Source organism: Phalacrocorax aristotelis, chromosome 3, assembly GCF_949628215.1.
Source record: "Phalacrocorax aristotelis chromosome 3, bGulAri2.1, whole genome shotgun sequence".
In the NCBI taxonomy this organism is placed as follows: domain Eukaryota; kingdom Metazoa; phylum Chordata; class Aves; order Suliformes; family Phalacrocoracidae; genus Phalacrocorax; species Phalacrocorax aristotelis.
The window spans coordinates 2133376-2160488 of NC_134278.1; the positions used below are offsets into that span (position 1 = coordinate 2133376).

Sequence of the window (27113 nt, forward strand, 5' to 3'; positions counted from 1 at the left end):
AGGGCCTGACCCCTCTGGCAGGGAAGGCATTTTCCCTCACACCCAGCCTAAACCTCCCCTGACACAGCTTGGGGCCGGTTCCTCCCGTCCTGTCACTGGTGCCTTGGGAGCAGAGACCGACCCCCCCCTCACTCCAGCCCCTCTCAGGCAGCTGCAGAGAGCGAGAAGGGCTCCCCTCAGCCCCCTCTTCTCCAGGCTAAACCCCCCCAGCTCCCTCAGCCGCCCCCCAGCACACTTGTGCTCCAGACCCTGCCCCAGCTCCACTGCCCTTCTCTGGACACAGAGCAGTCAACTCTTTCACTAATTACCTATTAGTTCTTTCCAGCACCACACAGGATCTACCTGAGCAAACTGTGTAGCGCAACAGCAGTGGATCTGAAAGAGCTGGTGTTGGGCAAGTGTGGCTTACAGAATCAGCAGGATGTATTTTCTTACTCATTCAAATAGTACTGAAGACACCAAAACCATCCAGACAAGTACTCTAAGAACTGACCAGAGACAACATATTACTTGCCTCAAATCCAATTTTTTATAACAATCTAGACACAGGCAGCTCTGAAGATCACAATAAGTGGAAGGGAAAAGTGAAGTGAAAGTTGCCTGGCTGTGGAGAATACAATAAAGACCACGCTTGTGTGGAAGAAATCACTTCTGCAGAGCACCTAGAAGCTATAAGGAGTAACTAGTGGATAAGAGAGCAGGATGAAGAAAAAACTTCCTTTTCAGAGAGTCCTGACCTACCACCACCACCAAGTAGCAGCCCCAGGACCCAAGACAAGACTTCCTCATGGCAACATAAGATCTGATCCAACCTCACATAACGTTAGCTGTGTTTCTATTCAGCGGAGGTAGCACCGAGTTTACTCGATGTAACCTGTAGCCGATGATGATAATGTCACACCTTTGGTGACAAAATGAGTCACTGTTTGTGTTTTCAATTGATATGGTAGAGCTGGAATAGCTGCCCATCCTTGCTGTAGGGCCTCCCTTGCCCACCTGTAACAACCAGCTGCTGAGCAGGTCAAAATTACTTCCCAAATTGTCTGGCTCCATGGAGGAGCGGCAGCAATAGTTCGCAATATTGAGAGCCTGATGATGACAAAATATATGTTGGGAGGTTTTCAGTATGGACTAGTCCCAGTCTCACCCCATGAACTAGGCACCCATTACCAGCTGGCGTACCTTAGGTGTTCTCCCAAATTATTCTTAATTAATTAAGGCACTTTCTAAATTAATGTGAAAGAAACCAGGTTTCTGTGCTTCCTGATGCTTTCCAAGCGGGGAACCATGGGAGGATTTGCTGCACAAGCACACCCCTGATCTGAAATAAAACTACCACGTAGATACACCTGCCATCATTTTGAGAGACTCCTTTAACTTTAGGAATTCAAACGTGAATGGCAAGTGTCAGCAGATGCCCTCGTGTTTCCAACCTTTACATCCCAGCAGTACAGTATAGGACTGACCCCTGTGCATACCTTGCCATGCTCTTCCTAGTACTTCTATGAAGACTAAAGCACAGGACTTCAGGTTTTTTTTTTTTTGCAAATCCTCTAACACCCAGAAATCCATGCATTAAAGATTTGTTTACAGAAAAGCCATAAGGGATTCTGTCGCCTGCCTGCTCTGCTCCATGACGAAGCCTGGGTGAACGCAGCTCACAATTAAATCCCTTACTGACTACAGAAGCAAGGCTCATTTCAACGCTGACGTACGGCTCACGGGGTAAGCGCCCAGACAGATGTCTGCCGATGTGCCAAATTCTCCAAGAGCACAACCCCACTCCGCTTGTGTGTCACGACAGCTGACACACACTGATCCAGATCTACCATTGGGTACGTAACACCACTAGGAAAATGGAAATGTACTGGAAAATAAAAGAGTACGAGACTCTTAAAATACCCAGGTTCTGCAGTTAAGTTCCATATGTGGAAAAGCAGTTAGGTTAAAGCTTACTGCTAATTTATAAAAAAGCAGAAAATATTATTAGTCACTGCTATACTAAGAGTTCGAAATGGCAAGATTGGAGAACTCCTGGTTTCTCCCAAGGGCAAAACAAAACAAGTAGAAAACGTGGCTCCGTTGCTTGCCCTCCGGTAGGGACTAGATGCCCTGTTATGCTCACCTCCAGCCTGAGAGCCACGTGTAGACAGAAATGAAGTAAGCCTACAGGAACCTTCCCCAGGAGGCTTTACATTGTGTGCATCGTGCGCATCCACCAGATGCGTTGATATGCTCAGAAAAGTCCCTATTGGATTGTGCCCGCTTCCCTGGGCACAGAGGGTCCTCGGATACATAAATCCCCTCAAAGGGTTTTCAGGGACTCATAAGATGTACAAAGCCTTTTCCTTCTGCGATACTGGTCCAAACGTGGCCAAAGCCACCTCCTGGCCGATCGGTATGCAGCGATGCATGGCAGCATGCTGCAGTTCCCAGCGTAAGTCCCTTGTCCGTAAACAACCCTGTGTGCTGGGTAAGAGTAAGATCCATCAGGGTGGATCACCATTTCAGTATGCAATCCTATTAAATGTCTGGTACAGCCTGTTTTAAACTTATTTTGACAAGGGCAAAACCCAGTTGCAGACTACATTCTTGACCTAAAGCAGCTACTCTCAGCTTAAAAATGTGCCTTATTCCTACTAAGGCTCTATACTAAGATCATTAGCTTGATACAAACGCCCAAGCTTTGGAGGAAGAGCAGCTTCTACGTCTTACGCTTTCTGATTCAACACTCATGTACGTTCATATCTGTAACAGAGCTGTCATTGCCCCTTCTCTTTCAAAAACTGTCAGTCCAACATCTCTTTACAGCAACAATTCACTAGAGCATTTTTAAGGCTATTACGTAGCACTATGCAGCCTTAACCCTTCTGAGAGGGAGCGAATACCTTCTGCTGCTACGGAGAAATGCCACTAATTGAAAAGGCAGCTTAGAGACAGCTCTGTACAAAACCAGCTATGGGCAAGTAATCTAATTCCAATTTATTTTTAAAAAAAAAATACTTTTAAGAGCAGACACACCACTGCCTACCGATCCTTAACAGAAAGAAGTTGCATGAAGTGCACCTAATTACAGCAAGCGATTAATTTATTTTAGATCCGACATGATAGCCTCTCTTATCGAGAGGATGTGTTGTTTACTTATGAAGCCAAGAAACACATCATACCTTGTCATTAGTCTAAAGCGCATGAAAAATTATACCATCTTCAGAATATTTCTCTTGCTTGCTGTCATGATAAATTTTGCTACGACTACATAATGACATCCTCCTGCCACTCAGACAGATGAGTTTAACAAAGGGAATTTTCAACATAACGTTGCTTTGAAAACCCTGTGATAAGCTATTTGCTAACTACTCAAGAAATTTAAAATTTAAATTAGATTAGCACTGCTGACAACAGCCATCTTTGGAAGATATTTCGTGAAATGACCACGGATCAGACAATGGGAGCAGAGCACAAAGGCTGCATGGCCCAGGTACAAACGAGTCCGTACAGCCTCAGTTCTTGCAGAAGTCTGGCAAGAGCAAGATAATCTGGGACGGTTATACATTTCCATAGTGGATTTCTGTTATGCAAGATGGGAAGGATCGCGCTCCATCTGAACACACGTAATAGCTGGAGAAAACCAGAATATGGCTCCCAGTAATCTCTGATTTGCACAGTGAGAACATCTTTCAGATGCCAAACTCAGAGAATATTCATGCTACTTCACTTCTGGCACCAAACTCACAGCCTCTTTGAAGCCTAAACAATCAGTGGAGCTTCCAAAGCACAGCTGAGAGGACCTCTGTTAGGAATCTCTTCCTGTGCTGACGCCTAGAAAGCCTAACCGCAGTTCGGTGGCTGACATTTAGAAAGTGGGTACGTGCCCATTGCACAGAAGAGGAGGAGGTAAGTGCCACGCTGATTCAGCTGCCTGCCTGGGGGTAGCAGTATCTTCTGCCTGGCACAAAGAACTATTGTCTGAAAATAAAGGAGGTATATGTTGGACAAACTCTACAATTCATTTCAAGTCCTTCTTTAATGTCCACAAAGGAGGAGGAAGAGAATACTTCCAGGGTATGATTTACTAGCCCGAGCATACATGCCTACTGAGAGGGACCCAACCCTGTGTGATCTTAGGAAGCTCATCTGCCGGGGTGCCGTACATGGCCACGGACCTCCTGACAGCCTTCTGGAAGGACTGATCCTCCTTGTAACTCCAGCCAGCTGGAGGATTAGTGTCCTAAATTGGATGCTTGAAGTTCAGCAGTGAACATTCTGCTTTCTATAAAATAAGCATAGCAATATTTTTGTGGACTATTTTAGGAAGGTAAAAAGCAACATAAGTGTCATACGCTGACTGGATCTTCTCACATATAAATACATATATACATGGGCAGAAGCGTATTTATACATATACTGTTCGCCAATATAAACATGCACGTTCACAAAAAAAGGCTGTAAATTCATCTTGCTAAATATTCGTTCCCGTTCAGCACACACGCCCTGTGGTTTTGGTATTTTCTAAATCCAAATGTGTAATGAGGATGGAGAAAAGGGAAGGGTGAGAAGCAGTAAGAAAGAGCTGCTTTTTTGTTATTACTGCGCAAATACCAAAATAACAGCTGGCTGTAGTCAGTTTATTGAACACGGCGGTCCATACATTTCAACATGTGACTTACTATGCTCAAATAAGAGACATCCAAAGCTGCTGTGAAAATAAATGGAAAATTGCATCCAGCTACAAAGGCAAACCGCAGGATTGGACGTGCAACAAATGGGTCCCAACGCCTCCGCACCGAACACAGGTAACAAATTGTGCCTGAAACAAGCTCCTAGAAAAAAAGATAAATTTTACCTGGTACGGTCTCACTTTATGGTGGATTTCTTGAATTCCAACCTCTCTTGTCCTTACATCACGACACTAGGAAAAGAAAGGGAGGAAAACAAAAATTACATGGGAGAAAAACATTAAGCTCTGAAACACACGACTTCCGGCCACCTATTGGGTTCAAAACTAAGCTGAAATAGCATGAAGTTGCAAGGATGAATTTCAAATGGGTAGACTTCAAAATAAAAATGCTCACCCATCCATACCTAATACACCTCAGAAAGAGGTCTTAGTGCTAAATGGAAAGACATGCTGGCAAAAATCAATTCACTAAGCAACCATTATGGCTCATGAGGAAATGTAGCCTTTGATTCACAAACAGCAGGGTCTGGAGGCAAAGTCAACATACGTGAAAGAATAACAGAGAAAAAAAAGACACTTTGCCATAATCCATTTTTACCCTACATTGGGAAGGCCTAACATTGGCAAAATCTACGCTGAGGCACCAGAGAGTGCTTAAATAGCCAGGGTTTTAATCTCAGCAACCTTTTTCTTGCTTTTAAACCATCACATGAAAGCTGTTGCAGAAGTCCTACCCAAATATCGGAGAGCAAATCTAACACTGATCTGGCATCCACAGAGCGTCACTGAGGCTTGGGACCAGTGATGGAGAAAACAGAAGACAGCCAAAAGAAATCTTCCCTCCCTTAGAATTCTGGAACCTTAGAGACTAGGTTCCAAGCTCAGTGCTTGAGAGACGGGTTATAGCTTGCATTAACTTTTGTGCTTCTCAGCAAAGCTAATGAAAATGGAGTAATTTGGCACCCATTCACATAAGATAACAGTTCTGATAGCACAAGCACTCCTACCGCGAGGGACTGCGCGCATTCACATCTTAGCGGGTTTATTGAGAAGTTCAGTGCTAGGCTTAACCCGAAGTGCAGCCACGATACTTTTACCCAAAGCAGATGACTTGCAAACGCTCGCTTCATTCCACGAGCACTGCTGTACTTGGAGGGAAGGAAGATAAACTCCTCCAATGGGCTAAAATTGCCCTAAGAGCAAGAGCACCTACCTGCCCAGGTATTTCCAAAAGCCAGACTTTTAGATGGGGAAAAAGTGTGTGAAAATGCAATTCACACAGAAACTCAGAGTACCCAGAACAAGCACAGGTCTACCTCATGCCCTGTCCTCGGAATGCTTTTAAATTCCATTATCGGTATAAAGCAACAATCTCCCAAACAGCAGAAAAAGCAGGGGTTTTTGTTTGGTTTTTAGAGTGGACGGGGAGTAAAACTTGGAGTCACTGTTGTATCAGGATTCTAGAGCAGACAAACTCCTCTCTGCTTTACAATTTCCCAGCTACTCAAACAGCCCAGTGAAAGGCTCAACAACAGGACTCAGAGGGTCGTGATCACTGGGGCAGGGTCTGGCTGGAGGCCTGTAACTAGTGGTGTTCCCCAGGGGTCTGTGCTGGGCCCTGTCCTGTTTAATAGATTCATCAGTGACCTGGACGATGGGACAGAGCGTAACCTCAGCCAGTTCGCTGACGGTACCGAGCTGGGAGGGGCGGCTGATACACCAGAGGCTGTGCTGGCACCCAGCGAGACCTGGCCAGGCTGGAGAGCTGGGCCCAGGGGAGCCTCAGGGAATTCAACCAGAGCCAGTGCAAGGCCCTGCCCCTGGGGAGGAACAGCCCCCCGCACCAGCACAGGCTGGGGGGGACCTGCTGGAGAGCGGCTCTGCTGAGAGGCCCTGGGGGTGCTGGGGGGCAGCGGGGTGACCCTGAGCCAGCACCGGGCCCTTGGGGCTAAGGGGGCCAGCGGTGTCCTGGGGGGCATGGAAAGGCGTGTGACCAGCAGGGCGAGGGAGGTTCTCCTCCCCCTCTGCTCTGCCCCAGTGAGGCCACACCTGCGGGGCTGCGGCCAGTTCTGGGCCCCCCAGTTCAAGAAGGGCAGGGAACTGCTGGAGCAAGGCCAGCGCAGAGCTGCCAAGGGGATCAGGGGCTGGAGCATCTCCCTTGTGAGGAAAGGCTGAGAGACCTGGGCCTGTTCAGCCAGGAGAAGAGAAGGCTGAGGGGGGATCTCATCAATGCCTATAAATATCTGAAGGGTGGGTGTCAGGAGGATGGGGCCGGGCTCTTTTCAGTGGTGCCCAACGCCAGGCCAAGGGGCCACGGGCACAAGCTGGAACACGGGAGGTTCCACCTGAAGATGAGGACAAACCCCTTCCCTGTGCGGGTGCCAGAGCGGGGGCACAGGCTGCCCAGAGAGGCTGTGGGGTCCCTTCCCTGGAGACATTCACCCCCCGCCTGGACGCGGCCCTGTGCCCCTGCTGTGGGGGTGCCTGCTCCAGCAGGGGTGGGACGGGATGAGCTCCAGAGGTCCCTTCCAACCCCCACCAGTCCGGGATTCTGGGATTCTGTGATATACTCTTCATTAAGAACCCCAGAACTGAGGAAGGACAACGTATTCTGGGATGCTGCTTTAAAATTCCATGTCCCAACTGTGTACCTCCACTTCTCAGTGTTGGGCAATCACGAAGGCCAGCATCTGGTCCCACCAACACGGCTCCTCAAGGAAAGTTTCTTTCCAACAACCCCAGGCACAAGTTGCAGTGTTGGCATGACTGATCCCCATCCCTCAAACGCACTCCTCACCAAGCCATTTCCCAAAGACAGGTGTCGGAGCTGATGGGCTGGTTGATCTTTGCTACTGAGCCTGCAAATATAAGATTCCTACAAGTTTCTTCCTTGCTTTGGCCTTTTCCAAGCTAAGAGACAAGAGGATAAATGTATATTTATAGTTTTCTCCTATGACACAAGAAACACACAACAGTACCTTACATTTCAAGCAGCCTGTTTGGTTCCTCATTCCGCCAGCTGCAGAGTTTCTGCCTCACTAAATTAAAATCTATAATCATCTGCAGAGCAGAGATATTTACAGATTTGGTTCTTCTAAAAGCGACGACTGCCAGCTTGACAAGTCCTTTAATGGTTCAGCTCAGCCCTGGCTGCCATCGATCAGCTATCCCTGCTTCTCCAGCTGCTCTTGATCAAGTTCAGATCAAATGATGTGGTTTAGTGTCAAACCCCGGGAAGAGTTCAAATGTAGCCCTAAAGAGCTCAACTGAAAAGGCTTAGCTGCACCATGGAGGTTGTCTCCCCTGCCTGGTTTTGAAGTGAAAGGCCAGCAGGAGGGATGGAAGCTTCTGTGGCTGGCAAAGATGTCTGCCAAATCCTCGCTTGCTACTGGAGAGAGACTGGGAGAATGACTTAAGGAGAGAGTCCAGGGCATCGGCTTAGGAGAGATTAAGCGGTATGGAAAGCCCAGCTGGAAGGAAGACAGTCTGGAGTTTATTTTCTGATCTTTTGCACTGCAACGGCAAGATCCAAGCAAGAAGGCAAAGGCAGTAAAGAGCTAGATGTAGCCTAGAGAACTATCCACATTAAATACCAACAACATAGGCCAGCAGTTCAAGTTGATGTGGGGCTACAGGCATAGACTGTACTTCAGAAGACTTTACTATTGCTGGATGCAGTAATGCCTTAAGACCTCTTTAAGAAAAGGTAAGCTAGAAAGAAGGAGTGCTGAATGGTAATGAACACACAGAACAGTTGTGAGGATCTGCCCCTGCCTGAACACCAGGACACCAAAGCAAGTGAAGCCCTTTGCAATAGTCTCAAGGAGCACGAGGTTTGTGTGATGTTTTGTCTAGGAAGTCAGACAGCCCAAGAAAGGCAGGACCTGGGCATAACTCTGCTGGAGGATCGGCAAACTGTGGCTATTAAGTGGATTTCGGAGGGAGGTTCAAACAGTGGGCAGTGTCAGGGCAGACCATTAGGGACACCGTGCATGCCAACTGCCACAGCGACCTTCCGAGAAAAATCAAGACTGGGTATACGTACCACTTTCTGACTTCAAATATAAACACAATTCCTCCCTCCCCCTCCTTCTTTCCACCCCTGCTCGTATTTTTATTTTATCTTAGAAATATCAAGAATATCAAGTCTCATTTGTTTGTGCTGAAATCTTCTCTTACAATATTTCTCTGGCCTCAGACTAAGAGCTTTTCTTCCAATTGTTCAGTCAAGAAAGTGCATGCGTGGGAAAAAGAAAGGAAGGAGAAATTCTAATAGCATAAATTAAAAAGAAACCTTCCTGCCTTCTCTCTGATTTAAAGGGTTCGTTCTGTTAAAAAATGGAATATCACAAACTAGTTACCAAGTACCTTCAGGAAGGAGGTGAAAGTGCTAAAATAAAAATCAACCAAACAAAACCAGCTTTTCAAAAGTATCATCAAGGTGCTTTTCAGTCATTACAATTTTTCTGAAAGACCTTTGCAGATCATTTTAGTTCAGCAGTAAACCTGGCTCTTATCCTGTCTTTTGGTCATCACTTTCCTCGCTGCTGCTTTGTGTAAAGTCATCAAGCAGCTCTCCCTCAATACCAATTGAGAAGTATCTTACCTGTGTCCCAAGATCTTTCATCCTGGCCAAGGCAAGCTCTCTCAGGTTCCCGTGCTCCACTCCAGAGCTGACTAGTGGCATTGGGATATCTCTGCATGTAAAAGGAAAAACAAAAACCTCAAACAACTGCATTAGCGGACAATACACCATAAAGCGCCATTATAGTCACCTAAGCCAAGATCCCAAATAGCCGACCACAGAACTTATCTGAATTACCTTTGTTTCAAGTCTTTGGCTGAACAAGAAATAACCCAGACAAAACACAGCTAAAAGCAGGAAAAAAATGAAGGGAAAAAGCTACAGACTTTATTTTAGTAATAAGAGTGAAGACAAAATTATGCTTTTACAACCCTGAGAAATGGGTCGTAATTTTGCTCTTAGTTCTTCACTTGGAAGTCTGGAAGAAAAAGGAGCATCCAGCCAAGCCTGTGCCTCGCCTAAGACTCCAGGTCAGATGTTCTTCATGGTATCTGTTGCTGGAGACAGGCGATTGGGAACGAGACCACATCTTTCTGCAGTCTCCCAGTTGAATGTCCATCAGGGAAAATTCATCAGAATTACAACATTTTTATACTGGGACTCTAGCTGCGTAAAAATGATTAGCAAATGATTTGCAGCAAAACCCAGCCAGAAAGTCTAGGGCCTTCCTATGGGAATGTAAATCAGGAGTCTGCAGATGGCAGAACTCCCTCCTTCTGTTCTCCACGGGAGGTACTACAACGAAATTTGAAAGCAAGACCAGGTTTGGCCTCTCGACTGCCTTCCTGAGCAGTTTGTCCCTCTGAGATTAGGAAAGTGGGATACCATCCCTTAGGGAAAGGAGGATTTATGCATCCAGATCAAGCTGAAAAAGAAAGACGTGGATTATTGGCACATCCCACTCCACACTCGCCTTATACCTAACACTGTACTATAGGGTGATTCCAAATGCTCCTCCCTCCCCCTGCTCCAGCTCTACCCTGGCACCTCTGATAACATGCCACCCAAGTGCTCGACTGCGTAATCCCAACCCCCTCAGATTTTCCACAGGGAAATAAGGACTACACAAACACCAAAGATACTCGGTACGTTGTCCAACAGGTTGGTCTCAAAACAGGGCTGAAATGTTCCTTGGTGAGTATTCCTCCTTTTTTCTTTATCCATGCAAGCATTCAACAGAGGAAAGAACAGACTATCACAAAAAACATACAGAGAATGGGATGGTTCAGGGAATTGGTAATGTAATTAGCTTAATCCATCTTGGTTCAGTAGTGATTGAATGTCATCACCATCTAGCAGCTGTCTGATGACCTCCGTAAAATGTATTAATTGATCTATTCAGTTCCTTAAGGACTTGCATTCACATCATGGCCCCCATTAACAATTGCTATTTTTGGCAGTAGCTGTATAAAAGATAAAGGTCTTCAAGGGTCCTAAAGACCCAATCCTTGTGCTGCTTTGGCTTTGTAGAAGTCTGAGGCAAGAGGGGCAAGAAAACGGGTTTTTCTTGACTGTTAAGAACAAAACCAAGAGCTTCAGACTCCAGGATTCACCTCCCTTTTCAGCATCGCACTCCAATTTTGGCACAAGTTTCTCCAGCATAACGAGGGTCTTGTGCTTTACTTTCCTCCCGTTTTCTCTGCTCTTTTTTTTCTATAAAGCCAAAGGGTCTATGAAAAATTCTTCACCTCTTACACTCGCATGCCAAAAAGTTGAGGCAAAATACAATTACCTAACCAGTTCATTTATTCATTGGATTTCTTTGAGTAAATAAGACACTGCAGAGCCAACACAACATACTTCAAAGAGCTTCAATTAGAGGAAATGAGCACTTCGCATTGTGACTAAAGGACACACTAGAGGAGAACGGCATTTTCATCAGGGTATGTTAGATCTACAGTGATAATCTAACTAAACGCCTTCCTTCTAATTATGGAACAGCTCCAGAAAGTCAGGCCATGTATATTTTCCCTACAGGGACACAGATGAAACATCCTGACATCTTCCAGTAGTAGGTCTTTAGCTAAATCCAGAGTCAGCTATGAAATAGCAAATAAAGTACTGCAAATAAAAGATAGATCACAACATACAGTAACTCGAGCCTCTCTCACCTGCCAACTGGGGAGCAAACAAAATTAAAACATGAATGTGAAAAATAATCTTTTTAAGAAAAAAAACCCCAAGAAATAGGTTTTCCATTCCCACTTCACATTAGGGTAGAGTATTTAAATAAGTACCCTGCGTGCATCATGAGTGTACTAACTGCCTATTCTGAATAGCCACAAGACAGCATTGTACCAGTGACTTTAGTACTTGTTAAAATGCTAAACAAATTCAGGGATACGGGGGATTAAATCCTGACCTTATTAAAGTTAATGTGCAATTTGCCAGAAGCCTCAACAAGGCCTATTTAATCTTTTATTTTTCAAACATTTTGCATTACTTCGGACACTTGAGAAGCGGTCGATTGAAGCACACGGTGAAAATCTAAAGACCTTGAGTCTGCTCTCAACTCTGACTTATTTTATGATCTCGGTTGAGTAAGGTATTTTATTTCTTCATACCTCCATCTCCCCATCGGTACAGTGAAAATGACATTCATATAAAACACCGGGATCCACGAAAGGAAAAAGTCTCAAGCTGTGCACACTCCTGTCATTTCACACCTTCTCACACACCAGAGCACTTCGGTGATAATGAGGTTCACAAACATTCAGGATAAATACAGTATTGAGCATCTCTGACAGTTACAAAACACCCTGGAAGATATATTCTCCTCCAGCCAGCCATTAGCAACAGCATCTCTTTTTTTTTTTTTTTTTTAAAAAAAACATATTTAACCTGATTTCCTGAAGCAGAAAGACTTCTACAGCATTTTGTCAGTGACACCTCTCCCATGCTCACCCAAATCATTAAACTTATTATTTTGAGCACGTGAGGGGCTACAAAAACATTGACTCCCTTATGGCTCCTCAAAACCTGGTACTAGGGAACAGAGATCCCAAGTACTGGTCCTAGCAAGGAAGGGCACAGACAGCTCAGTCGTCTTCCGGCGGTGTTTGCTAGAAAACCCGAACGCACGTACCAACCAGCTGGTCAGTACGTGGAGAGCTCGGGACAAGCTGCCATCAGGGCACAAGCTGGGGCTGAAAGGACTGTGGAAATAGAGCTTGAAATGCTCTAATGAAGGGTGTGAAGGATGGAGGACTTGCGGCAGCAGGCTGGAAGGAGATGGAAAGGACCTGGGGCAACAATGGAGAATGGGGGAAAAGTTGCTGTCCTCAGTGAAGCAGTGTCGGGAACAGGCCACAAATGTTTTTAGAAATCTGGCTTTGTTCGTTATTCTGTTAGAGAATCACACAATGGCCCTGAAAGCAATTTAGATCAAAGTAATAGCTTTTGGACTTTGCATTGGAGATGTAAAAATCTGTAATCACTGGGAACAAGTTCCAGATAACATGAGGCAGGCAGTAAGAAAACAGCTATTCCTCTGGAACATAATAACTGACAACCGCATGACAGCTGGATGGAGGCTGCTGCTGTTGACAGAAGAAATCATAGTCAAGCTCAGGCAAATCAGCACACCGAGCAAAGACTTTTCCAGGTCTGTGGTCCTTAGGAGACCACCTGCTAGGCTGCAAACTCATGTCGCCCTCTAAGAATAAACCTGTTCTTTTTAGATACGATGCTATGGTGACAGCATCACGACCGAACGGGCCATTGCGCCTCTAACAGTGGAATCGACGACGAAGAAGACATGCAGGGAGAAAGATAGGAGTTTTGCCTTTAATAATGCTCCTACAAGTGAAAAACCTGGGGGAATGAATATCAAGTAGATATTTCCTCTAAGCCGTGTTTTGCCACCTTCACCAGTATCACATCCTCCTTCTCAGAGTTCAGCTACAGCCACCAGTTTCTCAGTTAACGAAGAGCTGAAGAAATCCTGGTGGCTGAATCTGTGTCTCAGTTACTACAGACTCTTGGATCACAATCACGTTCATAAGCCTAATCAAGCTTCACCATATTCATGTTTAGCTTCTCTTCTTCTTTGGTAACTTTGGAAAGCTATTCCAGAACCTCAGCCCTGACCAAAAATTCCAATTCCCAGCTTCCTGCCTCATTTGACACAAGGCTACTTCTTATTTCCTCATTCTCTGCCCAAATCAATGTCCCTATTTCTTAGGAGGTTATTGTCCTTCTCTCATAGACTTGCAGAGGTCATTTATGTCCACACCTATCCTTCAAACAAAAGGCTCATGCTCCTCTGCATGTGTTTCAGCAGTTTATTTTCTTGAAGATGGGGATTATTCCAGACAAGGTCTTACCAAAGCCTTGGCTGGCTGCTCCATTAATACTTTCATCTCTAAGAAGAGTCATCCTGAAAAAAAAAATGCTTTTCACGGCTGCATTCACCAGTGGCTTATTCATATTACAGACCAAGATGTTAAGAACTTTTCCTCCTCTGCTATTTTCACATGGTGATCTCACAGTTTGCAGCAAAACCCCCTCCGAGTTTGACCTCAAACTTCCCTGAGCTGCAGCTCATCCCACTCCAGCTTCACCACCACCAGATCCTGCTTGTGCGTCCCCTCCCTTTCAGTGATGCTCTCCAGCCCTGCAAGGTTTCCTCAACGCCCTATTACTTCTTGTGTCATTGCAAATAAACACCATTTTGAGCAAGATGGTTTTTTAAATAGACGTTTGAGAAACCACACTCATAACCCCAAGTCCATACTTTCTTTATCAAAGCTACCCAGCGTTTCTTGCCTTCAGCCACTTTCTTCTCTACCGCGTTTCTCTGCTTATCCCTGTTCCGTCATATTTCTGATAAGGCACAAAATTGAATGCCTTAGAGAAGTCCGGGCAGGTGAGGTCTCATGCACAAGACTTTCTCCTCCTGCACGCTCTTGGAGAGCCAGGCATCAGCACTGTTTCCAGCTCATGTAGCCGGAAGCCAACTGAGTATTGCCTGCACATGCAAAAATAGGCAAGTATGCTACAGCCTCCCTTCCTAATATCAGACAGATGAAGGAGATAACAGAAGAAAAATAAGCCAAGGAAGACCCCACACTGAAAATACGGTGCTAAATGGAAGTATTATCTATCATCCTGGGAGGTGAGCGCCGGAAATAATGGCACCACTATAGTGCATTTATGAAAACCCTGCAACACCCGCAGGGAAAGAAAAGAAGTCTCTATAGCAAAAAAAAGACACACCTTGCTGCTCCTGCAATAAATATAGGAAAATTCACCCACAGTCAAGAGGCAATTATCTACCAGTATCATTAAAGTACTACGTGTGCCACAACCTATGCTCTTGTCTGACTGGCAACAAAAGCAAGGCCTCTGGAAATCTTGAAGTTTCTGGGTGCGTTAGACAGGCAGTTCAATTTAAATAGCTTCTCATTCCCCTTGGCCTTTCCCATTCTGAATAGGTAGCAAGCAGTTTTAAAAATCTTTACTGCATTAACGATTAAGGCTGAAAAATAAGAAAAGGCTGAGTCAGGCCTTGCTGTAATTAAAGTAAGCATCCTTCCAAGTACAATAAATCAAGATACAAGGCCCACCACAGAAAATTACCTCTGAACACGGTATACACGCGTCCACGGCGGGACAAGGGCCAGGATTCTGGCCACCAGATCCACAAGCGTGCTGGGGGGGTAGCTCTTGTATCTTCCAGTCTTCCAGAGTTCGTACAGCCCAGTGCCACGGATCACTAGGGTCGGATAGAGCTTCATGCCGTCTGGACGAAAAGCAGGATTCTCAAAAAACTCCTGCAAAAGTGGAACCAAAAATGCAAGTCAGGGCAAAACAAAACTACATTTCCTGGCGCTTTAGTGCCCCAACAAAACTAATTTCAAGGCAGAGTTTGTAAAAGGGAATTGTAAGTATGGTTTAAGAATTACCGGCTGATGTTGAGTTTCCAGTTTACAACATTTTTATAAATGAAAGAACACGTTCTAGATTTAAAGAGAAGTCTACTAAAGAGAAAAAAAAAACCCACATGACAATGCTACAATGTCAAATCTGTACATTAGTTCTACCTTTCAGCGTGAATTCAATAGATATTGCACCGTTTATTGTAACAGACTCTGCTCAGAATTAGAACAATAGAAATGAGTGTACTTATCTTCAATCTCAGCAGACCACATTTAGAGATTAATCAATGTGTCTGGGACACATCATTTGAATAGCAATGAAGAAAAACAGATTTATTCTACAATGATGTTCTGAACAATCCCAGAGAACAGGAGGACAAACTGTATCTCCTGCTAACTTCTGTGACTAAATCCCAGTATAGAACTGCAAATTGAACAGCACTAGCTCACACCTCACAACAATCGCATTGTTTTTTTGCAGATGAAATTTCAGTAATGACAACGAAAATGAAATCACTTAGGAAAAAAAAAATCAAAACCCAGGCAAGGGCCCCTGAACCAAGCAACCATTAAATCATCTTAAGGGATGACATGGCCCTCATTATAATAGCATCTATGGGCCAGATCTAATACTGGATTAGACCGTTGCACACGTGAAATCCACCGCTTGATCCCTCTCCAGCCTGGTATTCTCATAGTAATAAAAAAAAGCTGAGTTAATGGCAGGCTATTGCGGTGCCACCAGTTGCTGCGCAAGCTTTGGTATTCACCAGCGCTTCGCTGAAGTGCTTCAACACATTCACGTGGCCCAGACCCACTCAGACATTTTGCTACACTTCCTACTGCTGCTGTGTGTTAAAGCAGCTCCTGGAGTGCTCCAGCAAGCCCTGATGTTGAAATAAAATGCCATTAGCAGCCTGCTGGGAGCAGGACCTCCCCACCTGGGCAGCACTAAGCAGAAATGTTGGCTCCATGTGCTTCACAAAACCGTACTTTGACATGATAAAAAGCAGCAAATGGTTCGCTGCTAGCTTAGGCACACCAGAATGGATCTGCAGACTTGGGTGCATGTTAGATCCAGCACAAGGACGGGAGCAGGCGAGCAAGGTCAGAGGAATGGCAGGACCACGTCAGCCCAGGCCGTTCCTGGCAGACACCCTGCCTAAGCCTGGGGCCAGCTCCAGCAGCCTCTGTCCTGCCCGCCTGCGCTCCTGTGCCACCCTGCCTGCTGTGCAGCTGCGGAGAAAAACAAACCAGAGAGCTAATCCAGCTGAAAAAAGAAACCCGTTAAAAAATATCTTTTCCAGGCAGACCATCCTCCTGAGCCTCACGAACAGAGAGACAGGGACAACTGAGCCAGTTTAAGAGACAAAACAAGATCTGGACCGTGGGTAAAGTCCACGCTGCTGCAGTAAAATTAACGGTCAGATCCTGTATTCATGGTCTGATGAAGCTTCAGCCATCATCATCGCAGCAGCACTGCTGGCTTAAGGAGCAGTAAGTCTCAGATGGCCCCATAAAGAAAAAAAACAACACTAGGGGGAGGTACTGGTTTGGTATTTTGTAGGGTTGTTTTAACTCAGATCAACTCAGTGACTTGAGTTACCTGCAGCTTTGCAAAACAGTTGTGCCAAAAGCTGCTGCTGCGAGAACTCGCCAGGCACAGCCTCGTTGTGCTCACCTCGCTACAGAACTGCTGAACAATTTGGTTCACCCAGAAAGCGAGACCCACATTCTCCACTCTCAGCCTCCAGGAGCGACATCTAACTCATTTCCCCTCAAAGAGTATCCAAGACGCAAGACCAACTACCCCAGACAGGCAACAGACCTTGTATCCCATTAAGCTGGGCCATCTGGAATGTAAATGCTTTACAAGGAAGTTGGCCAAAGGCAGATAAAGACAGCTGACCCTGAACCCCAAAGTCAAGGTGCTCACTCTGGAGCGCGTGTAGATACAAGGTTGGTCTCCTCCTTTCCTCAGGTCTCATTATGTGCTCTACAAACACTCCTGTTCGTCACAATCTCACATCACCATCATGAGATGAAAAAACATACTTATCTTGCCAGCTCTGTGAAATTCTAAAATCATCACCACCACCTCTGAGGATAGGACATAAGGGACTTATTCAGTGACGCTTGGGGCTGGTTTGTGCTGCAGCCCCGCAGGCAGCAGATGTAATGGCTCCCTGCCCTGCCCAGGCTTCCAGCCATGCCGTCCTGCTCCCAACCTCGTGCCAGCTCCGATTCCCGATGGACCCCTGACCAGGATGACTCACCTCGCTGATGCAGGAGAGCCCAACAGGCATTTTGAGGAGAGTGCTTTTCTTTTGTTTCGGTGTTGGGCTGGGTTATGGAGCGGTCTGTTGAGCACTACTGATGAATCATAGAATATCACAACTTGGAAGGGACCCATACAGATCATCGAGTCCAACTCCCAGTAAGTGAGTAAGGTCAGAAATAGGATCTGCCCCCATGTGACTGCAGGGAACCATTATGTCTGCTTAATGCATCTCTTGGAAGCACGTGTCCTCACCTCTGCCCCAAGGGTTCAGCTTGACTTTACAGGCCAATACTATCGCAGGCGGCTGTCAGAGAAGGCAGACGTGTTCTGCCCTTGGCTGGCCACTCTTACTCCTTCTGTGCTGGCCCTAGTGTGCATCTGATGCTCTAGATACAAAGAAGGGGGGGGAAAATAAATCATTTTCAAAGCAGCCCGCTGAAGCAGGTGTGTGATCCAAGGTTATATAGCATATGAGGTAGTGTAGGGTCCAAAAAATAATTCAGAACCCTGTTGTCCTGGAACAACCCAAAAGGACAGACTTCCATCTTTTGTGAGTGCTTAGAGGTGCTCTAACGCAAAACAAAGCAACTGTGAAAGAATGAATAAGAAAATTGTGTAAGAGGTGATTGTTCTAACGAGAAGAGCTCTATGGCCAAGTAGGACTGAAGAAGAGAAAGCCATTCAGGTAAGAAAGCAATGATGCTTCCCCAACGAGATATACGAAGGTAAACAAACCGCTCCAGCAAGGAAAAAAGGCTTCCAGTAAGGTTATGTATTAATATTCGCAATGATACTGAATGCAAAAGCGTGTATGATTCACCAGTCGGAATATTTAAACATTCCCTGATTTACATTGCAGATTACAGGCAAAGGCACCACCACGGCACTGAGGTTAAAGCCATCCAGCAAAGGCAAGGTCGGAAGTTAAGGTTTCTAATCACATTGTGAATTTTTTCCACTTCATACAGACCGCATATTTTACGTCAACATATTAAGCCAGCTGATAATGCTACCTCATACTTCAGTAATGCTGGCATTCAAAAAGGAACAGATTTTCATATTTATTTCTCAACATATTTATCAAAATATTACTGAAGTTTAATTATTTCAGAAGTAATTAATTTTGAACAACAAAGCAGTGTCTCCTTATTTTTTCTGAACCCCTTTTTCCAGCGGTAAACTTTAAATAATTTCTGTAAATCCCAATGTTTAAAGGCTTAACCTTTTCCCGTTTACAAACAGTTTTGATTAAGTCTCTCATGAAACAAAGGAACTATAAAATGCCAACACATGCCAAGCTTTAGTAGGAATTGTAGCCTTTTTTTAATTAGACACCTTAAAAGGTGTCTTCGACTGATAAAAACGTTCAGAACAGTTTACTGACAAAATAAATCCAATCCCTAAAACATTTATTCCAGAGACCACCATTCCATAGCATCACTGGAGTCAACAGGAGGCCTTCCATCAGCTCTAGCAAGCACTCAATCAGGGCTTAAATCCACACCTGCTAATGCGCTGTGAAGTTAGAGGTTAAAGATGACCTAGAGAGAAAGGATCCTTAAGTATTTCCAGTCTTTTGAATCACTTGCGGCGCAGTGCTCTCGCATGCATAAATATTCCAAATGGAAGCACAAGCAACTTCAAAGCTACTAAACCAATTTTCTTTGAAGTTTTCTCCCCTCTAGCTAAAGACTGTAAGCCAACTAGCGTTTAACACATCTCGTGCAATAAAGACAGATGCTAGAGTAAAACTTAAAAATTTGCGTGTGTGGAGGGCGAACAGGATGTGAGAATTTACCGTAGTGGTTTAGTTGTAGTATAAAAAAGGGTCAATTCAGATCAGCTGAAACTTAAATGATCATAAACATGGTCATTTTCCTACCCTAAAATAATGTTCATCATAACCTTCCCCAATTTATGTGGTATTAAAGTTGAGTACTTTTCTCTATAGACCTTGAGGGGCTGGAGCGTGTCCAGAGAAGGGCAGCGGGGCTGGGGCAGGGTCTGGAGCACAAGTGTGCTGGGGGGCGGCTGGGGGAGCTGGGGGGGTTTAGCCTGGAGAAGAGGGGGCTGAGGGGAGCCCTTCTCGCTCTCTGCAGCTGCCTGAGAGGGGCTGGTCTCTGCTCCCAGGTAACAAGATCGGACAAGAGGAAGCAGCCTCAAGTTGCACCAGGGGAGATTTAGATTGGATATTAGGGAAAATTTCTTCACTGAATGGATTGTTAAGCACTGGCACAGGCTGCCCAGGGATGTGGTGGCGTCACTGTCTCTGGAGATGTTTAAAAGACCTGTAGACGTGGTGCTTAGGGACACGAGTTAGTGGTGGGCTTGGCAGTGTTAGGCTAACGGTTGGACTCAATGATCTTAAGGGTCTTTTCCAACCTAAACGATTCTGTGACTCTACTTTTTCACAGCAAATAATATAATGAGCAACCACAGAATCCTGGAATTCAAAATTATTTTTTTTCTTGCTTCACCTGAGCTCCATTAAACATACTTTACTTGTAGGAACAGCTGCTCTGTGAATTACAAACAATGAATCTTAATAAGATCCCATCAACACACATTCAGTCTACAAGGTTATACAAGTTAGCCGCTAACATGTTTTATGAGAACAGTAATTGATTTTACTAGCATATGCCTTTGTTGCAGAAGTTCCCTGTTATTAAAGCTAATGGCTTCTATAGGATCCATTCATCTACCACCTCATAAACTCACTGCCACCATGAATAATCAGGGTCCAGCGGGTGTAAAATCAGTCATTTAGATGCCAAGAGGCCACTGATTTTTCCGTCAAGACAGACGTATCACAATGCACAATGGAATCCTTTTGTCCAACTCCCATCAGTTGTTTGAGTCTTAAAAATTGTAATTACTGTCCAAGAAAACAGACATTAGTTGAAAACTAAAAGTCAATGTAACACTATGCAAATGAATAAAAGATCAGAATATAAGAGGAGGCAGAATCAGGAGATGAAGTCCTGAACTCAAATATTTCACTTCCATGTGAAAATGGGAAGCCAATCGATGCGATCTTTTTGGATTTCAGTAAAGCTTTCGATACGGTCTCTCACAGTCTCCTCCTGGACAAAATGCCCAGCACAAGCTGGGTAAACATGTCGTGCAGGGGGTGGGCAACAGGCTGATGGGTCGGGCTCAGAGGGTCAGAGTACATGGGGTTACATCGGGCTGGCGGCCAGTCACTAGCGGGGTTCCACTGGGATCCGTCTTGGGGCCGGTGCTCTTTAATCTCTTTGTTAATGACTTGGATGCAGGACTGGAGGGAACACTAATGAACTCTGCTGATGGCACAAAGCTGGGGGGAGCTGTTGGTGCTCCCAAGGGCAGAGAGGCCCTGCAGAGGGGTCTGGACACACCGCAGAGCTGGGCAATCACCAGCCCTATGGAGTTTAACAAGGGCAAGCGCCGGGTTTTGCCCCTGGGGCAGGGCAGCCCCGGCTGTACAGACGCCTGGGGAACGAGGGGCTGGGGAGCAGCTCCCCAGGGAGGGACCGGGGGGCTCTGGCCGACGGCAGGTTGAACACGAGCCACCAGCGTGCCCTGGCAGCCAAGGGGGCAACCGTGCCCTGGGGGGCACCGAACCCTGCATCGCAGCCAGGTGAGGGGGGGGATTGTCCCGCTCTGCCCCACGCTGGGGCGGCCTCACCCCGAGTGCTGTGGGCAGCGCTGGGCGCCGCAGGACATTGGGGGTATAAAGGTACTGGAGAGTGTCCCGAGGGGGCCGCGGGGCTGGGGAAGGGTTTAGAGGGGAAACCGTACGAGGAGCGGCTGGAGTCCCTTGGGTTGTTCAGCTGGAGCAGAGGAGGCCGAGGGCAGCCTCATGGCGCTCTGCAGCTCCCTCCCGAGGGGAGGAGGAGGGGCAGGGCTGGTCTCTGCTCTCTGGTGACCAACGCCAGGCCCCGAGGGAATGGCAGGGAGATGTGCCAGGGGAGGGTTAGGCTGGGCATTAGGAGAAGGTCCTTCCCCCCGAGGGTGGTGGAGCCCTGGCACAGGCTCCCCAGGGAGGCATCACGGCACCAGCCTGGCAATATTCAAGCAGCACTTGGCCAAGGCCCTCAGAGACATGGTGTGAATTTGGGGTGTCCTGTGCAGGGACAGGAGCTGGGCTCGATGGTCCTTGTGGGTCCCTTCCAGCTCAGGGCATTCTGTGATTCTATATGTGTTTGCAACAACCTTTTTAAACAGAAACCCCGTTAGTCACCCATGTATCTGTTCAGAGTTGCAAGAGAAAGGTCAAATGATTTGGGATCCTAACGAGACCACACAGCATTTTGGTTCTATTTTCAAGTCCAGTAACAGCACAACTCAGCCAATATTAAAAGATTTTACCTTGCAGTTCTAATCTGATTCTACTGACTACTTCAAGTAGAGAACAAATTAGAAACATGTTGTGAAGACACCCAAAAGCTGCAGCTCTCCTCTCTCCAAAGAGGAAAAAAAAAAAAATATTTTATGGGATTCCACTTCATCTTTTTACAGACCAAAGATTCGGTTGCCATCCTCAATCTTCTTGCTCTCGAGATGTTCAGCTGTTTGAGGAGATATCAGTTATAGGAAAGCGCAGCAATTTTTAAAAGCAATTTACTAAAATGTCAGGTTTTGTTAAAAATAAAGGTCACCAATATCTATTTTTTAATGACTGTCCACTAGCAATCGGGTGCCACTCAACCCGATTCTTGAATTGGTTCCTTTTCTATAGTCCCTGCATTAAACAGATGATTAAATTTATGTCTGACTACATTAAGGTGAACATTATCTTAACTCTCCATATTACAGCCTTCCTTATCTCCATCAGCTGTATTATTTATAACTATGAATACTGGTAGCACTTGAAAGCTACTGCGCTGAATGACACTTCCAACTCTACAGGGAACGAACAATCACTTAGTAGTTTAATTATATGCATTAATAGAAGCTTGTGGCTCTAAAAATGCAGCTCCGTTTTAACTCGAAATTTGCATTTTCCCCTCTTTCTTGTAAATGCTAGTCAAATTAAAATGCAGTAATAGGATCTGCATTCACTGATACTGACAATGGCCTAGTGACCGAGAAGGATATGCTAAATTGTGCCTTTTGGAGCAGCCTGGGAACACACACATCATCAAGCACCAGTTGTCGCAGAGAAACACGGTGCCAACAGCAAGCTGAGGTGGTCATCTTGAAGTAATTTAATATCTTTCAATTATGTGACCTTCGACTTCTTATTAAGTTACCAGAACATAGTAAAATACTACTTGTTAGCTGCTCTGATCACCACCTGTTTGCAGTCTCTGAGTTGTGATAAATGAGATGGTTTTAGATCAAGTTTCCCACTCGGTGAGAGAACGGTGAAAAATAATATTTACTGTGATGCATGTTATGAATGCGTATGTGCTACATAGCGCGACAGTATACACACCGTGTGCCAAGCCAGCAGCACGAACGCAGCGCGGACCGTTCAGTGATGACAGGGCACGTCAGCCCTCTACGGAAGGGAAGCAAACTCTCTAGCATTTCACCTGCGGCAACCCAGAGCTTGCTTTTCTGCTGACTACGGGCACACCCACTCTTTAAGGTATTTTTACTTGACACTCATTATAAATACATAGAACAACAATACACTTGAAACATTTTTCTAATATAACCTGGGGAATTTCCAAAGCTGCCTTGGGTTTAGAGAGAGACAGTATGTCGAAATTACTTGTGCCAAATACGCCACGGTTTCTGAGGTCCATCAGGTGTCAGCTGTCCTCAAAGAGCAACACTTTCTGGCCATTCAAATGTTCTTTAGGGGAGTGACTTTACAGTGGTCTCTGCTCCCAAGTCACCAGTGACAGGACGAGAGGAACCGGCCCCAGGCTGCGTCAGGGCAGGTTTAGGTTGGATGTGAGGGAAAATGCCTTCCCTGCCAGAGGGGTCAGGCCCTGGCACAGGCTGCCCAGAGAGGTGGGGGAGTCACCGTCCCTGGGGGGGTTCAAACACCGTGCAGCCGTGGCACTTGGGGCCATGGTTTAGGAGGCCTGGGGGTGTTGGGTTGGGGGTTGGACTCGATGATCTTAAAGGTCTTTTCCAACCTTAATGATTCCGTAATTCTAGTAAATCCTGTTGGCTGAAACAGTGAAGTCAGATGCAAACATAGTACAAAACGACAACATTTTTAATTAAGCTCCTCCAAAATGCATCTGTTAAACTATATATGTTATCGTAACTCTTTAAAATTCATTCCAAGGTGGACTTAAAGCAGAAGTAGATCAGGTCAGTTCTGCTTAATGCCTGCACTCATGACAAAATCTCCTATAGATGTGACCATGGGCAAAAAATTTCTAAAGCAGGTGATTCACATTTTCAGCTCTCCTGAGAGCACCTGTAAAGCATTCTGCACTCAGGGGAGCAAAGACCATTTTCCAGTTAATTGTTATAACTTTCCTGCCTATTGACAGCTATGGAACGAAATCCTTTCAGTTCCTGACACACTCAAGCTGTCAAATTTCACCACATAAATATGATCATGGAAACTACTCAGCCAAGAAAACAGTGACATAAACCCCAACATTTCTGCCCTAAGAGTGTCAGTTCTGTGACAATGACCAGCATCTATTTTTAGCCCATCTGCCTGCAAATTTCTTCAACATTAGGATGTCTTAGCGTAGAGAAGAACAGCTCATCAGAGACAGTAGCATGGTAATACATTGTATGGGAAACAGATAAGCTTGTTTCATATTAATTTTGCGTATTTGTTTTGCCAGTCATTAAATTCCTACAGGAAGAGGCTCTTTTTAATAAAACCTAAAGAAGTTGTTCAGTAGTGCGTCACTGAAGGCCTTGATATGTCTTACTGAACTATTATAATAGCACACATTAACAAAAACATACAGTTTTGGTTGTTACTTAACAGGATAATCTATGAACTTATTGTAGGATGTTCTCTAATGTCTCACATGTAGACTTTAAATGTCAAGTAAGAAAAGTGGATTTGCCTGCCAACGTCCGGAGTAAGCAGTGTAAAGGACCTTGCCATTCACCCTGCAAGGTGCATAAAGCTGTTATGCCTCCTCCCTTCCCCAGCAGCCTCAAAAACCCCAAATCCACATGCCAAAGGGAGCTTTTCCAGAAGCGTCTAACACAAGTGAATCCTCACAATCTTCAGCTCCAGTAAGAGCAGGAACAAACTGCTCTTGGGGTTGCAAAGCAACCACTACAGTAGAGATGAACTAATTGACAAGACCATTTAGTCCACAGATGAGAAGGTGTCTTCAGCGAGTTATCTACCAAGACTACGCACCTCAGCGCCATAAATACTCTCCATAAATTCTCTACATGGTATAGGAAAGTGCTGCTGCCAGGTGAGGAGGGAACATGCCTCCCATCCCATTCCCATGGTCTCTTTTCACCTCTGGACTGTCAGGATCTACAGGTTGCCTCCTGTCTAACACTCCGCTGGATAGATCCTCTCTCCAAGTTCGCACAGAACTTATCGCAAGGAGATCCTAGTCTGCAACAGTCCCCGGCACCGCTACAATACAACTCAATAAGAAGAGACATTTAACATTTGGAAGAGGCCTTGGGCATCGGCAGCGTGACCTTGGAGCATGGTTTTGACTCCTGAACACAGTAGCTATCTGAACACCAAGACAAATCTCTCCAGATTGTGCTCACTGCACCGAACAGTCCCATCTGCTTCGTCTTGCAGGTGCTCCAAGTGAGTCTCCATTTATTACGCAGTTCTGGAGAAACCCATGAGAATACCTCGATCAATTTGCTGTGAAGTTTCACCTTCACTTTTACCAAGCACAGAACTCTGGTCTTTACATTTCTGGAAGGGTCAGCTTTCCCCTAGGACTAAGTACAGGAAATAAGACAATGAAAAATGCCGTAAGTACACAATTTTTGCAACGCAGATCCCTGTAAAGCATGTCTTCTTCCCTAAAAAACATTGAGACCAGCAACTCTATGATGTTGATAATCTAATCCTCCTTCATCAGACCTCTCCTTTCCATAAGGAGCAGCAATACAGCTATGTGCTCTCTCCCACCCCACTCAACCGCGCAAAAGCTTCTCTCTTATGTTTTGACTGATACCATTATGCTTTTCCAGTATGCTTTTTATTTTATTAAGAAAAAAAAAAAACCAACAACCCAAACCTACACAAAACCAACAACTAAGTCCTCAAAAATTTAATTTGGACATCACGGTCTATCCACTGTGATGCCAAGCATTCAGTTGCTGCTGCCGATTTGTGCTAAACTACATATTTTATTGAATTATGCTCTCTTTGCCTAAATGCCTGGCAAATTTGCACTCTTTATCCAAGACACATCCCGTCCCTCTATTCCTGTGCTCCTTTCCATTCGGCTCTATGTTCCCAGCCATATGCTCATTATTGACTTCAGAGGCGAGGGGCCTTTGTGAAAGAGCCCCAGAAAACAACTTCTGAACGCTGGCGTGAAAAACCAACGCTTGAACGGGCAGAGCGACTGTGTGAGCCTATGCAACCCACAGCGGTCTGTGCAGAAATGATCTTTTAGTGCAGGTAAAAAAAAAAAAGGTCTCAACTGTACCTTTATATTTACCAGAAGCTCTTTCTGAATGGGAGGCTATTTTAAAAGGTAATGTTTGTTATTATCATAACTCCTACAGCTGGCATGCTGGAGGAAAACGTGTGTGCGGACAAAATACAAATACAAATTCAGAAAGACACAGGAAGCAATCCAAGACCCAGAGTAAATGCAGTTTTCCCACACAACTGCAATTTATCACGCCCATACTAGTGGTATAGCGATACGTACTGTGTTCCTGGGCAGTACAATGCAACGTAGCAAAGATCACGCTGCTACTGAACCCCCCTATCCTTTGGATTTTCCGGTTTAAATTGTGACACCCTACCCAGATTAGGCACGGATCCCCAAACGATGCGGAAGATCAGGGATCCGTTTCACCCGAACTATTCAATTGATTCAGCTATTCTGTTTCCGCACATTGTCACACCAGGGGCTGCAGCTTTAACTTCTACTTCTTCCCTACGCTGCGCATATCCAGAGAGAAGTCTGACCTGCTTTGTAGGAAACAAACCCAGAGCCGCAGCAAACACACCCAGCGAGCAAATAAAGTTATCTCCACCCGGTCGCTGGAGAGCGAGAGCAGCTTTGTGCACACAATTCGACCATCTGCAGAAGTGGGCACACACTGGGGCTTTATCAAGATATTTGATCTGCAGAAATATGAGCGCAATTATCTGTGAAAATAGTTTCTAAAAATAGCCTGTTCCGTACTACCATGATTCTCATTAACATAGAAATTACCACAGCGCTGGCCATAGTTCATGAAACTCTAATTGTTTCCGACGTGGAGAGCTTTTTAGCTCTAACATTTACTAAAACTGCAAGAGAAGCTCTAGTAACTGAAGGACTCATCATTAAATACTGCCTAATCTGTTTCTATAAATGTGCCCATGGAAAAGAAAAAGATTTTCAGAGGTAATGCTGGCTACCTGCCAATAATAGTGTTTCAATGAAATGCTTAGTAGGAACTGAAAGGAAAATCATTTACCCCACTAAACATTTCAGAGCCATATTTAAAAACATAGATAATTGTCTTCCCCAAAGAGTCAAAATCAGTGTAGATCAGCAGCTTAACTGTCTGTTATTACAGTTATTAAAAGCTTCTGATAGAGGTGCAATATATTAGTTTCAT

General features: G+C 45.2%; 1 protein-coding gene across 1 annotated transcript in view; it reads right to left on the bottom strand.

Annotated features, from left to right (window-relative positions):
* The window catches only part of ELP3 (elongator acetyltransferase complex subunit 3), a 100444-nt gene that overhangs the window by 29027 nt on the left and 44304 nt on the right, over positions 1-27113 (bottom strand). The window contains exons 10-12 of the mRNA XM_075086477.1: positions 14844-15037; positions 9285-9375; positions 4844-4909 (exon numbers count right to left, since the gene is read on the bottom strand). Coding sequence (XP_074942578.1) covers positions 4844-4909; positions 9285-9375; positions 14844-15037 — 351 coding nt within the window. The remainder of the gene's footprint in view (positions 1-4843; positions 4910-9284; positions 9376-14843; positions 15038-27113) is intronic.